The sequence below is a fragment of the Labrus mixtus genome, chromosome 12 (genome assembly GCF_963584025.1).
Source record: "Labrus mixtus chromosome 12, fLabMix1.1, whole genome shotgun sequence".
Lineage (NCBI taxonomy): Eukaryota > Metazoa > Chordata > Actinopteri > Labriformes > Labridae > Labrus > Labrus mixtus.
This window is the reverse complement of record NC_083623.1, coordinates 25,770,238-25,787,200: the sequence shown is the minus strand read 5'-3', so window position 1 is coordinate 25,787,200 and position 16,963 is coordinate 25,770,238. Positions and strand designations below refer to the sequence as shown.

At 41.6% G+C, this 16,963-nt stretch overlaps 1 protein-coding gene across 3 annotated transcripts in view; it reads right to left on the bottom strand.

Annotated features, from left to right (window-relative positions):
• The window catches only part of cdk19 (cyclin dependent kinase 19), a 116,440-nt gene that overhangs the window by 83,408 nt on the left and 16,069 nt on the right, over window positions 1-16,963 (bottom strand). For all 3 annotated transcript variants that reach the window (XR_009674927.1, XM_061051349.1, XM_061051351.1), the window contains exons 3-4: window positions 2,359-2,469; window positions 1,096-1,236 (exon numbers count right to left, since the gene is read on the bottom strand). Coding sequence is in view for 2 of the 3 variants with exons in the window: in XM_061051349.1 (XP_060907332.1) it covers window positions 1,096-1,236; window positions 2,359-2,469 (252 nt within the window). In the remaining variant the exon portion in view is untranslated. The remainder of the gene's footprint in view (window positions 1-1,095; window positions 1,237-2,358; window positions 2,470-16,963) is intronic.

Genomic DNA, 16,963 nt, shown 5'->3' with positions numbered 1-16,963 from the left:
ATATGTGTCCCACCCTAGTCTGTCTACAAACCCCCCAATGTTGAGAAAAGTCCATCCTCTCTGTCTTTTTCCTGCTCCACTTTTCAGAAAATGTGTGCTCAAACAGGCCGTTTGGAGATTTTCCATTCATGACATCACAAAGGGCAGTAACCCCTCCCCCAGGTGGGTGACACTCCCACAGCTAGGTGTTTGTTCTGCCCTCTGAGTCTGCCTTCTCACTGTAAACAATAGGACATGGAGCGAGAAAGCCAGAGACACCCAAGCCCTTCCAGAGAGGGGGCGTGGTCAGACACAGCTCATTTACATATTTAAAGGTACAGACACAGAAACAGCCTGTTCTGAGCAGGGCTGAAATAGAGGGGTTTATAGACATGATCAAATACAGTGAACATTACAACCAAAAGCACATCAGCAAGGTTGAAGAATATAAATGAAGAAAAGTAGGCTTCATGTATATCTGTATGCTTTTAAATAAGCGCCAAGCCAGTTTCTGCTAATCCAAATTAATTATTTACAAGGGAGAATATTGTCTGTTTAGTTTTTTATTTATTCACATCAATTGTTTTAGGAGTTTTAACAAAGATTAAAAGAAGCTAACATTAGCTTAATTAGCAGCGAAGAGAAGGCTTTGAGGTAAAACACCCTTTTATCTTGCCCCCAGGAAGTGCACTGAAGTCACTTTTACATGGTGGCCGAAGCTGGTACTGCAGTGTCATGTGATGCCATTGGACCCAAAAAGAGTTTCCCCCCCCCAAGCTTACATTGGGAAAGAGAAGTCTATAAATCAGCGGATATCAATCTTGTGAAAACTTGAAGCGGATACTTCACAGAGTTTATCTTTAAAGCTGTATTGTTATTTTTCTAACGCTTCCCCTTTGTGGCCTGGGTTTGATATTTTTAGTACTTGTTTATCTGTCTCTTGCCTGGACACCAAACTTGGCTGCTACAAAGAAAACTCCTAGGTCCCGGTGTTTCTGTGACGTTAACAGTGTTGCTTCTGGAAACAGCTCCATGATGGATGGTGTGTGTGCTGGAGCTGGTGTGTGTGTATGTGTGGGGGGAAACTGGAGCAGTGAAGCTAATATAGCTACTCACCAGATCCCTGTGGAGAACCCAGTTGGCATGGAGGTAATGGATCCCATCCAGAATCTGATACAGGAGAGACTTCACCATCCCTCGGGGCAGCTGCATGGGCTTCTTGTTGGCCTTAGAGGCGCGGTGGAACTTGATGATGTGCTGTGAGGCGGAGAAAGGTTTCAGCTCACTGCTGCTTGTCAGTTCTTACAGATAAACTATGAACAAGATAACAGATTTGTGTGCCTGGTGAATGAAGCTAACCTTTATTATTTGTGATTTTTGAATATTGTAATTTTACATTATGGGCAGATGGTGGTTAAGAAGAGGTTTCATGAGTTCACAGTACACTACAGTGGGTGTAATTTACCACATTCTTTGGCAGGCAGCCACGGTTTGTGCATAGAAAAGCTTTACAAGGTCTTGGCTATCTTAGAGGCCTTTCACACTTGCAGAAAACTCCTGAAAAACTCCTGATATTTACAGGAGGAGCTGCATGTTTGAACGCAAACAGACACATTTTTCACTCTGACATTAGCCGAGTTTCTCCTCTAGTATTTTTTCAACAGCAACTTTGAGTGAGCTAATGTGAGAACGCAGCAGGATATAATCAGGAGAATTCACCTCGAGCCAACGGGAGGGGGTGGTGACGTTTATATTCTATGATCGATGCACGGTGCTCAGCCTCTACGATCTCCTGATGAGCTGACGAGTCCAAAGTAATATATACCTGATGACATCACACATTGACCTTATGACATCACACATTGACCTTTGTTACCGTTCCTTTGAGCTGTTTGACTTCAGTTTGTGATCCCTAACCACTTCCTGTTTCTGTGCTTAATTTCATGTCCTAACCTTCACTCTACCAGAAGGGCCTTACTCTATTTCAAAATAAAAGCACACAGCAAGAAAAGTACTCTCAGTTTAAGCCAGTACAGAACTTCAAAATGAAAGCCTAACAAATTTAAATTTTTAAATGTGAAATAATGGAGTGTCAAAGATACGATGAATCGCGATCAACTATTACAATTTTAATCATATGACAGTTTAATTTTTAGGTCAACATTAGCTGTGTATACCGGTAAATTAAGCTTAATGTGGCTAACAAAGTGAATAGGGAGTTTATATATTGTTTCGTTCTCATCATGCTTTGATTGCATAATTTATCATGTCTACAGCTTAATAATTATAATAAACATCAGTAAACCTTTACTGTGAAAGGGCTGCCATGTGTTTGTTGCTAGTTGTAGTTAGCGGTAGTATTGGCACAGGGAGACTCACCCAGAGGTCGTGCTCAGCGTAGTCAAAGAGGAGCCAAACCTTCCTGTCACTGTGGGACAGAAACACCTTCTGCAGGGCAATGACATTTGGGTGTTTCAGTTCTCGTAACAGCTGGAAGACACAACAAAGATGTGAGAACAATTAGGAGGTTTCCAAACAAGACGAGACATGCACACATTGAACTGGATACCAGTTTAATCTGTGGGCACAGAAACCTGTTGTCTTGACTTTTCTTCTCATGTGGTCTTTCAGTAAAAGTAAAACGGGCTTCCAGGAGCACAAAATGAACGAGAACTATTTAACGATTGCATCAGTCAGACATTACACTGATTCGTTTTGCATGTCTGCAAATCCCCTCCCTACAGAGTGCAGCCACAGTTAGTGGTTTTATCAAATATAAAAAATACTATAATAACAAAAACAACCCATTGTTTGGCCTGAACTCAGCCTATAAAGCTCAATGAAGCCCTACAATCAACACTGAGCTCTTTCTTCTTCTGAATACAACCACATACAAGCTCTGCACAGATGATCTACCAGGGGACAACAAGCACAGCCAATAGATCTTCAGGACCTGTTTCCACAGACAGAAGTTTGAGCACTGTCAGCCCAAGTTTTCAATACAAAACTACAAAAAAATGTAGTTCAGAGTTTTCAGGGCTCTCCCTCAGCTGTTTTTTATATTGTTGCTGCGCTTTCAGAGGTCTAATTTAAAAGAAGTTGAACTTTTAGAACAGTGCCACGGTCGTTAATGTCACTTCTCCCTCACCGACCAATCAAAATAAAGAAGGGGCGGGACTTTTGATATCAGCTTTGTCAACAAAAGATGGAGGAGATGCTTGTCTGACTTGTCTTTTCGAGGGAACAGTTTCCAGGCCTAGAGCTGCTGCTTATGTCAGGACATAAATCCTTTACATCCGATTTGTGCTGCCTGAACATTCAATATTCAGTTTTGTAGATTTGTGTGTCATAGCCTGCAACTTTTGCATCTTTTAACCTCCTTTCTCTGCTGTTGGTGTCCATGTCCCATGTCAAATTAACCAGACTTCTTTCCAGGGTTAGTCCTTTAGATTCTGTGATTAGAGACCCGTCTACCAACTGTCTGCTTTTGCTTAGCAACAGTTTGTTCTTCTTGACAACAGTGATCTATCGAGGGATGGCAGACAACTGTATGTGTTATCAGCCAATGCGACTAAAGTAGTTAACACAGCTGTGTAATAATATTTTCAACCTTACAGTGTTAAGAGCACTAAGTCTTAACTTACATAATGTTTTTCTATTGGGTAAAGGAAACTATCCCAGTCATAGAAATGCAGCAATTAGGAGTGTAGATGTTAAACTGGTTTATCTGTAGAAGCTGCAAAGTATTATACTGTATTGTAGCTCCAAAGGATTAAAACTTCACATGTTGTCTTTTATTTGTCAGTGTGCTTCTGACTGTAGAAGCCGCTAATGGAAGCGAGCGGTGAGACAGCTGCATAATGGAGGACTCCCATCCTGACTAATGCTGCACTCTGAGCTGCATCATCCAGGCAGCCCCTCTCCTTTTCTGTCTTAGTAACTGGATCATTGGCTTCACCCACTCCTGCTCACACGGTGCCATTTTACTGATCCATCCCAGACTCCACATGATCAATCAGGCCCTTTGACAGGCCTCCACGTCTGCAGGGTGCATCGAGAGACAGGGAAACCAAGCTGAAACACATCTACAGTGAATCCCACCCACTGTATGAATTATTCATTTGCAAAGGCTGTTATGACCCATACTGTATCTGAGCTACAGTAAGACACAGAGACAAACAGAGCAGAAGCTCCGATCCTGGGCTTTGGCGTCTCTCACACTTTCAAAGTTAGTTATTTAAGCCCTTTATTTGTAATATTTAGATATTCTGCTTGAAGAAAATCTGCCTTTTAGTCACCTTATCGAGTGTCTATCAAAAACACTGAGGCTGAACTTGTGTTTGTTCTACAGAAACAAGAGATGTTTTTCTTCTGTTGCTAGGAAGGAACTCATCCAAGCAACACTTCTATCAGTGATTGACTTCAGAGATATTCTTTATATGCACTCTACCTCATCCTCATTAAAAACTTTAGACTCAGTGTACCACACTGTGATCTATCTACGGTGTGGGTTTTCCTACACATCATCGTGTTTTTTACAGGACAGTAGGTTTGTCTTCCTTGTACAACCAAAGGATGGAGCATTGGAACATGTTTCTTCATAAGGCCGTACTAGATGTATGTACTCTGATGATGATTTCTAAAGCTCTCAGCAGTTGTAGTCTTCGATTTCAAGGACTCGTCATGTTTGTCACTTCCCCCACTGTCTGTAGCTCAGTTGGTAGAATCTGTGGCTCAGTTGGTAGAGTCTGTGGCTCAGTTGGTAGAGTCTGTGGCTCAGTTGGTAGAGTCTATGGCTCAGTTGGTCGAGTCTGTGGCTCAGTTGGTCGAGTCTGTGGCTCAGTTGGTAGAGTCTATGGCTCAGTTGGTAGAGTCTGTGGCTCAGTTGGTAGAGTCTGTGGCTCAGTTGGTAGAGTCTATGGCTCAGTTGGTAGAGTCTGTGGCTCAGTTGGTAGAGTCTATGGCTCAGTTGGTAGAGTCTATGGCTCAGTTGGTAGAGTCTATGGCTCAGTTGGTAGAGTCTATGGCTCAGTTGGTAGAGTCTGTGGCTCAGTTGGTCGAGTCTGTGGCTCAGTTGGTCGAGTCTGTGGCTCAGTTGGTAGAGTCTATGGCTCAGTTGGTCGAGTCTGTGGCTCAGTTGGTAGAGTCTATGGCTCAGTTGGTAGAGTCTGTGGCTCAGTTGGTAGAGTCTGTGCCTCAGTTGGTAGTGTCCGTGGCTCAGTGGCTCAGTTGGTAGAGTTTGTCTGTGTTCGGTGCTGAGCTCCTGTAGAGTTGATGTGTCCTTTGGCAAGACACAAGACACTCCAAATTGCTCACTCTACTTTTTTGGCGGCCTATGAATGGATAGGTTAATATTGATGGACACTTCACAAAGCACCATCAGTGTGTGAATGGGTGTGAATGTGTACGTGTGACCTGCAGTGCAAAAATGATTTCAGCAGAAGACTATAAAAGAACTATACAAGCTCAAGTCCATTTACCATTTGCTTATTAAATGAGTAACACAGATTGAACAATCGAGAAACACGCAAACCAAAGAGGGTAAAGGCTGAGTTGAGCAAGACTGTCACTGAAACAAAGAGAAAGACAGCGTGCACAATGCAGATCATTTCATTCAGCAGGTTAGTGACATTTAGAGCAGCTCTTCATCAGTCCAGAGAGTAAAGACAGATAAAAAGCTTCTTTTTTTTTTTTTTTTAAATAATCAAAGATCACATTCCTGTTATACGTGGCACCAGAAATCAAAAAGCAGTGTGAACCTGCAGTTTGATGATTCCTTTGCACTCAAGTGTAACTAAAGCTGCGTGAATACCATGGGGTCCTAAAACCAGGTCAGCAGCTCTCAGGAAAAGGCTCTAATTTCAGAGAATCCATTGACACAAATCCTGAGTTACATGTTAGAGCTGCTCTCCTGCAGACTCACAAACTGGACCGCACCGGTATTACTTACCTCGTTTATCATCTTAAGCATCTTAAAGTGTCTAAAACAGGCTTTATAAACTATTGTTTTTTTCTGGACTACAGTCCAATCAACTCAAATAGACAAGGTTAAGTAACTTACCTAGACTTTAGTTAAGGTGGAAATGAATGACACCCAGGGACAACGCTAATACAGAGCTGTTTAGCAGGTATTGTGATGGACATGTTTGGCTATTTAGTGTAGCATTTTATCAAGTTACCACTTAGAACAAACTACAGCTGAGGCTGATGGGAATGTCACTATAACAAAGCTACAATTTAAATTGTGACCGGATGTTTTTGAAATATGAAATCAGCTTCCAGACTCAGTTCAATGATTTAACAAAGACTTTGACTTGAAAATCAAATGGCTGAGGTGAAAACACATCAGACAAACCCAAAGTCAACTTCTCACTTAGAAGCCAAGCCTCTCTGTCAGCGTCATGCTTTGTAGAGCTGGAAAGAGTTGAGATACGTTAAGAACTAAGATACATTCAACCAGATACGAATGTCCTGCTAGATCACCTTTAGAGAAAAACTGCACAACCACAGACAGCTTTCAGGGTTGATGCATAATTTTTAATATGAAATGTATGACTGTTAAAGACATTAAAGACCCAAACAAAGAAAAAATCACTTTGTCATTGCACCATGTAGCCTTGGAGCCTTTTGGATATCATGTGGTACTTTGACCCTATTGTTCAAAGTTTAAGTTTTCTTAGCACATCTTTCAAGTCACCATCATCATTGTTTGTCTCTGCCAGCCATCCACCCATTATCTATACCACTTTTACCGTTAGGGCAAGTGAGGGTGCAGGAGCCGATCCCAGCTGTCATTGGGCAAGAGGTGGGGTACACCCTGGAGTGGTCGACAGTCAATCACATGGCTGACATAGAGACAGACAACCAGCCACACTCACATTCACACCTACGGACAATTTAGAGTCATCAAATAAACTAACGAGCATGTCTTTGGACTGTGGGAGGACGCCGGAGTAACAGGAGACAACCCACGTCTCATCCCACCTCCCGTGCAATCATGCAAACTCCACAGAGAGGTTCCTCTCCAATGGGGATTCGAACCAGGCATCGCTCTTAGGCAACAGCGGTAACTAACCCCCCCTTCCTGCCAGCCATTCCCTTCCAAATAATTTTCTTCCCCTTCTCTCGTCTGTTTGCAGGTTGTGAATCTGTCATACATTGCTGTACAGTAGTGGTCCCTAACATTTTTAGCTTGGAGCCTCCTTCCCTAATTTTGTATCTAGGAAAAGCTGAGCCCCCCTCTGAGGCTCATCTGTAAAATAAAAGTGACAGATTTCTGTCATAAATGATCATCCTTTTTAATCGTTTTCATTGATAAAATCCCAACAGAAAAGACCTACACACACCTTTCCTTACCACAAAGACATAAATACGATCCATGAGGTTTTTTATGATTTTAGTTTTCATATGCAAATCTTATTCTGACAGTCTCAGAGCAGACAAAGCCTCAGTGGTGTTAGTGATGCTACCGTTGGCCACACATGGCACACAGAATAACACTGTTTACTGTTAAATTAGTCAGCTGGGAACATCCCTAGTAACAACAGCTGCAAACTAAGCTACATCTGTTTGGTATATGCCAGTAAAAAAAAATTGGATAGGTGAGCTATAGCCTCCAAGTCCAGGAAACATTGAAGAGGTTGGGGGTCCAGGAGTCCTCCACCAGGAAATATTGTACATAAAAACTTTATTTCCTGCATTTTGGTGAATTCTCATGCACACATTTATGGCCATTCTTGAGTTGAGCTACTACAGTAGTAGGCAGCGGACATCAAAAAACTCAACACAATTATGCAAAGCTAGTTATTGTCAATGACCCTTCAAGTTCTTGCTTAACCAAAGTTTAAAGTATTTCCTAAGGGACGGAATAAATATTGAGATTTCTACTGATTTTCAAAGTGGAAAAACTCTTCGGTTTGGATCGTAAAAACAGACCAAAATAAGAGCGCCCAGAGTCAATCCTTTAGATTAGATTTGATATACTTCATCTAATCTAATCTGAGTGATGATCTAAAACTGTGATCATCTAAAATAGCTCAGATTATATGAACTGTGATAACCGATCAACTGTGAAGCAAAGATGCTTCATTTCTCGCTGCGTTGTAGCCACGGGGCAGCTGAGGCCAGTGACAGATGGAGGGGAATAATGCAGGAATTGTGTGCAGGCTTGTTTGATTTGGCCTCTGAATGTGGAAATGAGGTTTGTGTTTAATCACAACCTTGATCCACAGGATACAATGGGGCATTGTGGGAATGAGCCCCTGGCTTAGGGCTTGTACACCCCAAGCTCTATGGCACCACTTCCAACATATCAAGGCCGTGTGCTGGACGAGACAGACCCCAAGAGACAATGTGACACCTTGTTTAAGCACCGTGTATAAGCACCTTGTCCCACAGAGCGGGCTCATGGACGAGTTCAACCTGTTTCACTTCGTCTTATAGTAATACTCAGGGTTAACTCCTTCTGTTTGCTTTACACACAACACTCACAAAATGCTTTTAATCCACATTCAATATGTGTAAACACTAATTATACCAAATGTACCAAGATGTATTTGTTAAAGTGAGCAAGGAGAGGCAAAGCTGTCTTATTCAAACATCTCATTTGAAGCACAGAGCGATGCAGAGTGTTTTATATCTGCAAACTAATGAGAAATTAAAAGGAGAGTCGAATCAGTACAATACAGAATTTGTATCTAAAAAAGTTGAAATGAATGAAAATACACAGAAAACAGTAACAGGGTGGCTATGAACTGCTCCATGTGAAAACAATCAATCACAGGCACATGAGGACCAACATGTAAGACCACTGAGCCACAGCTGCCCTGATATCTACTTATTAAATGATGAACTGACTGAAAAAATCTAATGTAGAAAAATAAAAGAAAGGATAAGTTTTGATGACACGCCATGTCAAAACTTTGGAAACTTCAAATGTTTTTTCTGTTGTACCAACATCCTCAACCCATAGATGTATAGTTTGGAATCATGTAAGAAAGGAAAAAGAAGCAGAAAAGCAAACCCTCACATAGAAGAATCTATAACCTGAGATTGTTTGTCGTCAGCGTGATTATCAAAAAGTTTCTGATTCTATGTTTCTTGCCACCACAACACGACAGGTTCAAGCTCCTGTGTTCTTTCTATACATTCATTTGTTCGTAACAAGCTGTGAGACTGGTAGGACTGGTAGGACTGGTAGGACTGGTTAAAGTGGTAGAATGTGTGGGGCAGGAAGCAGTGAACCTTGTCAGTGTGTTGGATGACTTGTTGTCACACAGCATCCCGACCAATGATTCACTCCCTTACTGCCCTACTGCTGGTCCATGTTAGAAACACAGGCAGGCCAGAGGTGGGGGGGCTCAGCACCCCTGAAACAGATCATCTCAGTACAATAATAGTTGGAGTTGGTGGGGGGTTAGGGGTCACTTTACAAAAAATATTCACTAACCATTTTATTTTTACAGTGGCCGCTATACAGTGCGTTTACATGCACAGTTATGTTGAGCTACTGTTACAGCTCGATTAGGCTTTTTAACTGGAATACTGTGTTCGTCCCGCTTTACAAGCCCCAGAGGACAATTGATTTATTGACCCTAGTTTGTACAACTCTACAAACGTAGGTGGGGATATGACCCCTTTAAGCCAGTCACTATTGGACCATCTTCCAGTTGACCTTGCTAACAAGTTAACAAGCGGCAAACTGGTTGTACATTCAACATTGAAGACAACGCAGTCCATTCAGTATGCTATACTTCTGGTGCTAATGTGACGCATGCTGTTCCTCTATCTTAGTGTTGTAGTCAAGACCACACAAACTGAGACCAAGACATATCCGAGTGCTCCAAGAACGAGACAAGACCAAGACATTTGGGGATCGAGGCCTAGACAAGACCAAGACCATAAATATCACTGAAAAATTATAACATTTGTGCAGCAGGAGTGTCACTCACTTAGAACATAACACTGGGAAGGTTGCGACCGTCAAACTACAAATGAATTGAAGTCATTTGTTCTTTTAGAAAGAGGTGTTTTCCTTTTATACACAGTAATTACATGGAAAAATATCCCATCAGTGGTGGTCTTGACCCGTCTTGATCTAAAATCCGAAGTCCACCCAGTCTGAGACCAAGACAGGGTAGAGTAAATGCTTTCAATTCCGAGAGCAAAATGTCCAAAATGTAACACTGAGCCACAGCAGCCCAAATAGTTTGAAGAGATGAATCAATGTGCTGGGGGGGAGAGATAAGTCTGCTGGTGATGTTTGCAAAGAAAGCAGACAAGCAAACAATGCAAGAAATGCACATATGCAAACAAAATAATCCGAGCAAATGTTTGAGAGACACTCTGCATATTTGTTAGGCCGCGAGGTTGCAACCAATGCTGTTTGGTGATCAACACTGACTGTACACAGAAATGTTTGTTAAAAAAGACCACAGGGACACCCCAGGGCTGCATGATTCCTTAAAGTCCACACGTGGAAAAATGAGATGAGTAGACTCCAAGAAACCTCTCATTTAGTTGATTCCATCCCTGCATTTAGATTTGACTGCATCATTGAACACACAGCGATGATAGGACGACATCACGGCCGGCTGGAAACATAATAAACACGTTCTGAAACTCTTCAATGGTCATGGCACAACATTTGACCGACCAAAATAGAAGTAATTCATTTAACCAACGTGTAAGAACAGATACCATGGGGGTGTTTCCCTGATCTGTAACATAGGCAACACAAATTTAAAAAAATGTTCCCTGTTGTAAATGGTGACACTGTTCTGATCTCACATGAACGACAGCCAAACTGCAGCGTCTGGACGCTTGCTGAATGCAAAACATGTACTTATCTCAGCTATGGCTAAATATATTTATACAAGGCCTCACATTGTTCATGTTTAATGCTGCTGGTATAATAACTTAAAACAATAAAAACCAAGCCCTGGGAAAATGCCACTTCAAGCCATAATCACACGTCTGTAATCCAGCCTCAGCCCGGGGAGCCGGATGCCCCTCTGGGAAGCGTTTCCATGTGCAGAAAATCTTGTGACTCGCTTTTCTGCACTAATGGGCAGAGGTCATTCAGACCATTCTTCAACATGTGCAGCCATGGAGCATTATCGAACTGTTTCTGCTGCAAAGGATGCCGGTGCCCAAAATAACCAAAACAAACACAATGACTGGTATAAACTGTAAACTGTATCACTTACTACAGTGTACAAAAATCTATATGTTTTATTGGTTTAATAAGACAGTGTAGGCCCAAACATGGCAGGAATAAAATAACAGACTGTCTGTCTGCATGGTAAAATAGGTCATGTTTTTGTAAAGGCCTTTCAGAGAAAGCGCTCACTGGACGAGCTCCAAATCTCCTCAGCTAAGCCCGATACCAGCCAGCGCTGCCAGTCCACCTTTAAAGAGGCTACTCAAGAACTAATGTGTTCAGTTTCAGGTCAGTGATCAGCGCACAACACGCCGAGGCAGATCCTGGAATGTTAATTTGTCAAAAACTCGAACAAAGATGGTTTTCAGTCATGTGCTAGAGTTGACCGAAAACATCTTGAGTTATCTTTTCAAGGAACGAGCAGCTTGAACTTTTCTGAGAACTGTAACCTTAGTTACCACATCGCCCTAACTGGTTTCTTTAAGCTGTTTTAGCTCACTTCTACATGTTTTTAATGCTAAAGCAAAATGTCAGCATACAAGGACTTTGACTTCGATTTTTGACTTGCATATAGCGTTATAAATTAAGAAATTAAATCTTTAACGCAGCATTAACTTCATCAACAAATTTCTCATCAGAAAAAGTTTCCCAGAGAGTGCATAGTGTGCTATATACTATAGGTTGTTAAGACAGCTTCTTACAGCTGATTAATGTTTATAGCTACACAGCAGCCTCTCGTTGCCATGATAACTGTAACGGAAGAAAAGGTGGAAGTAACGTGACCCAGTAGAAGTAGCGGTAAAGTAAAGTTTTAAGTGCAAGTTTAAGTGACTTTAACACAGACAGTTCTTTACACAAGGCATTGGAGTTTGTGTCCAGTGTGGAACCAAAGTTCAAATCCATGTGTAACGTCACAACAATGTAATCCAACCCTGCATATGCTTTTTCTTTAATAAAAGTGAAACTGATAAGTGCTACAGCTTCAGCTATTGATGTTGAACCAAGCACCAACCTCCAGTGTTGAAAAATGAAGCTAATTCAGAAGTGAAAAATCCTGCAGTTCCTCTAGTGTCCCCTCGAGGCTGGCTTCAGAAGCACTGGAAGTCACATACACACCCATTCAAAAAACAGGAGACATTAACATGTTTACAGCCTGGTACAAAAAACCAATAGGTCTGATTAGTTCATATCTGGTCCTGAATGGTCTGTATTTGTTTGGACCAGAGAAGCTAGGCGGTTTTAAGGCACCACCACACTGCCGTTTTGGACGCCCCTCGGTTTGCCAGATATAAGAGCAGTTATCAGGTCAACAGGTGTTGCAGTGATGGAAGTGATCAAGAGAAGTGGTTCAGATAGAAGTGATTGTACTCGACCTAAAAAGCCTCTGCATGTTTCTAATAAGCTCCACGAGCAGAAATGTGATCAAACTAGGATCAATATTGGAGATGCTTTTGAAAAATGGAGAGAGGTTAGAACGCAGAAAGGTTTACAGACCCATGCAGAGCTGGATAAACACTGAAGCTACAGTGTCCATGACATGGCAACCTGTGTGAGCATCGACTCTAGAGAGGAGGAGGGGGCGGGGGGAGACAGCTCTCTACAATGTTTTTTAATTTAGACTGCAGTACCCATTTTAAACACTAGGTGTCAGAGTAACATACTGCTCCTTTAACGCCTGGTGTAAAACGTATTTGTCTGATATAAAAATGTAGGCATGTGGCCACTTAGCAGGAAGAGTTTTTATCAGATATTATTGTATGTTGTATTAGAAGGCAGGAACAAACAATCTATGAGTTTTCATTTGCTGTAGTTATTGTTGGATAAATCTTGACTTAAACTAACAGTAATGAAAAGAGCTTAATTCTACTGGGACTAATATCAAACTGAATCAAAACCACAAGTTCTTAAAAAAACAATGAATAACCTGTGTCGTTTACGTCTTAAGGCTCGGAATGGTTTCGTATTTTTACAGCCCGTCAGACTGGCAGGAGGAAGTGGTTACACAGGACTGAAAAGCGCCACAAGCAAAGCAGCGCTGCCCGGATCATCCTACTCCTGAGGACTGATTAATGGCGTCTCGCATGCGGCGGGAGAGGAGCGGGTCGATAAATCCTCTGCAGGCTGCTCGCTGCCTGCCACTGGTTAGAGACAAACACTGCAGCTCTGTCTGCAGGGAGAACATGCACGCCAAGCCTTATCCCTGCAGAATGCACAAAGTGACCGCCACGGGCACAGCGGGAATACAGTACAGCCGCAGCAGCAGCAGCCATTTGGTGTTACTTACATACAAATACTGCTGACTATAGGATGCATCTTTGATGGCTTGCAGGCTGCAGCTTCAGGACTTCAGATTTATAAGGCACACTGTCTGTAGCTGTTCTTTATTCTCTGTAACAGCTGTAGCAGATTTATAAGCGTGTATACAGTAAATTTGATTTGGTTCACCAGATAAGATTTCATAAGATCTCAAACAATGGCTGAAAAAACTGAACTCTTCCATTTAGCTGACAGCATTATTTGATCCTTAGCAACCATGTCTCTCCGCTCTTCATCCTACACACTCTACAAATACAACTCAAACATGTTCCTGTTTGCACAGTGATCAGCAGCAGTGGAGAAAACACACCTTGCCTCATGCAGACTGTGGCATTAAGCATGAAACCACATCTCCCAGCAGGAGTTTCATTTGATGTTTCCGGACTGATCTGCCAATCTTTTACTGCAATAGAGCTCGATAGTGACTGCCCCACTTTTAACGCAAAAGAAGTAAAATTCCCAGTGTGAATCCTCCGTTGACATTTCACAAAATCCTTATATCAAGATATTAAAGCCTGTAACCAAGACAACCAGCTACAAGACTGTGTACATTTATTTTTCAGAGTCAATTAACTACCCATCCCATAATCCATCCAACCTCTTCTTCTAAAATGTAACTTTAGTCACGGTTATGTTGTACTATGTTGTATTTTGCATTAGAATATATAAATTACATTCACTGCATCATAACAAGGTTATTGGTACTTTTTGTGTTAGCTAACTAACTAGCTAGCCTGCTAACTATCATTTCTCATCGGTGTGTAGAGGATCACATTGGGAAACATTGCCATGGTAACAGCATGACGTCGCTGTGACACTCTATGATCGTGGATAGTGTAGTTCTTTTCCCCGATCTCGAGAATAAAACATATTTTTCCTAATCAAGGTTGATATCATACAAACTTGTTTCTTCTACAAGAGCATAAACCATCGTTTCACACTCAGGGAGCTCGTGGTCAGTCTACCTGTGTAGATGGTTATCACAGAGGAAGGGGGTTACTCACTTATCTTCACATGGAAAGTGGCTACCATGAAAAATAACTTCCTTCACTTATTTGAGACATGTGTTCAAACTTTATCTGCCCTCGTGCAGCTCCGGCAGAAAGAGAAAAAAGGAGGGGGGGGGGGGGGGGGTATTTATGAGGTCGGGACGTTTAGCCGAACAAAAGGCATTGTGGGAAGCAGGGAAAAAGAGACTCGTTTCATGGGAATAACGAAATTCATGAACAATGTTTCAATTCACGAAGGTCAAACTCAACGCAGTAACCAGATGTGAAAACAGGAGCAGGTGGGTGAATAGATTTTAACAAGAATAATTAAATCCACTGGAGAGCTTTATTGGCCTCATGATGAAAGCACCTGAATTAAGAAGGCGACTTAATGCTTGAATCTTTCAACAGACTTTTATTGTGGTGAAACAATGATGTCATGTATTTCAAGGCTAAGTGCGTCCTTATATGTTGGCATCATTGTGTGGGTTGATATAGGAACACAATGACGTTGTTTAAATGACATCAGAGCAACACGTTTCAAACACACCCCTGAGGTCAATGACTTAGTCAAACAGTAAAATGATCATCTAAACAGTTTGATGTTAGCTTAAGACAAGACTTCAAAGAGGCCCTCTGGGGGACGTGTTACAGGATGTAGGCAGCTTTGCCGCGAGCTAGGGGCTTAAAAATCACAATGCTGCAAAGATCAACAGTATAACAAAGCATTTTACTGATAAGAGTCACTTAATATTAAGTATCTGACATTAGAGCTCAATAGTTACAACCCACTTTTTCGGCGGCTCTGGATCCGTTAGTCACATTTTTTTCAAACTTCATTGACATTTCACAAAATCCTTATATCACGAGATAGAAGCCCGTAACCAAGACAACCAGCTACCACATACTTGTGACTATGAAATAATTGATTTGGCGCCTGAACAGCATTAAAAACAGAGAAAAGGCAAAGTTCTGAGACTGTGTACCCAATTTTCCTATTGAGTCAATGAACTACACATCCCACAATCCATTGTAAATGATACCTCTACTTCTTAAATGTAGCTTTAGTTGTTGTTATAGTGTTTATACTGTTAATACAAGTGTTGTTACATCTTGTAATTTGTCATGTTGAATATATAAATTACATTCAATACCAATACCAATGTTATTAGCACATTTCCTGTTAGCTTACTAACTAGCTAGCTAAACTACAGCTCTGCTGGACGTCCTCCATTGTTGTCCTTTGTTTACTGTGTCGTGTTCTGCTTCTATTTAAGATGTATTTGCGGGCATACATTGTTTCACACTGCTAAGATGTCATGCTAATACATAGTTGACGAGGCTAGCCCCATCCGGCTTGCGCTCCTCTAACTAAGTAAGGGTACGATTGGCTGTGGAAACTGGGCTTTAGAACGCCATGTAAGCTGATGAAAAGTCAGAAAAAATGAATCTGCTCTTCTTTGTAGGCTGTGAAGCAGTTCTTTTTATTAACTTTCCATTAGTAGTGCTTGCTAAAAAACAATCTTCCTACGTGTCAAAACTGAGGCTGTGGATCTTCCATCTTGGCACGAGTACGGTGATAAGTTATGCATCACACAATTTGATAAATCAGCAATCAGACCCTGCGGCGTCCAATATCATAGCTCTCCTTTTTGAGCAGTCATGTGCATTGCCAATTGAAAATAAACACTGTAAAAAGATAGTATATAGAACGAATGAAAACAGACCTCCAATGGGTCTCTGATGACGGCTCAAGCAAAAGCCTCCATAGTTGTCCAGTCGACTTTTTTGTTCAGTGAAAACAAAGTGTGGGCTGCCAGAGCTTCCTGCAGAAGATCTTTTCAGCATAATCCTGTTTAAAACCCATAATAGCAACAGCATATCTTACATAGCATTTATGAGTAGCTTTCAAGGATATGGAACATTTTCAGAAGCAGTTTGTGTTGCACATTAAACCATTAAAATGAACTCGCTCTCTGCTCATTAACATGAGCAACAGGTGCCTCTTCTTCACTCTACCTGGACTCCCTCCATCTCTAAGCTCCACCCTGATGACCAACACAGGTCAGCTCGCCTCCTACAGCTGGCTACCAGAGGATTTACCCAAGTTGCCCAAGCATTATCTAAAGACAGACGGCTTCTGTCACAGGTGAAAAGGCCGTGTTATGCAACACACTGCCTTGTCAAGCTGATTGAGATGATGCCTATGACTGTGACTACCCCGGTGCTGCAGGTTTTTACAAAGGAGAAGAAGTGATTTAGGGTTAGGGCAGGGCAAAAAAGTTCATCTCAACAGATAATGGCAATGATATGTATGTTGCTGAATTTGAATAAAACATTAGACACCATCTCAGTCTGCATTGTTTTGTTTTGCTTCTTTGTGCATTACACCACTTCCCACTGCAAAGTACTCTTTGAGCTTCAGGTGAAGAAAGTTAATGACCTCCCTTTTTCTGCAACAAGATTCAAAAGTATAAAAACATCCACATGAAGGTCAATCAATATAGTCTTCTCACAC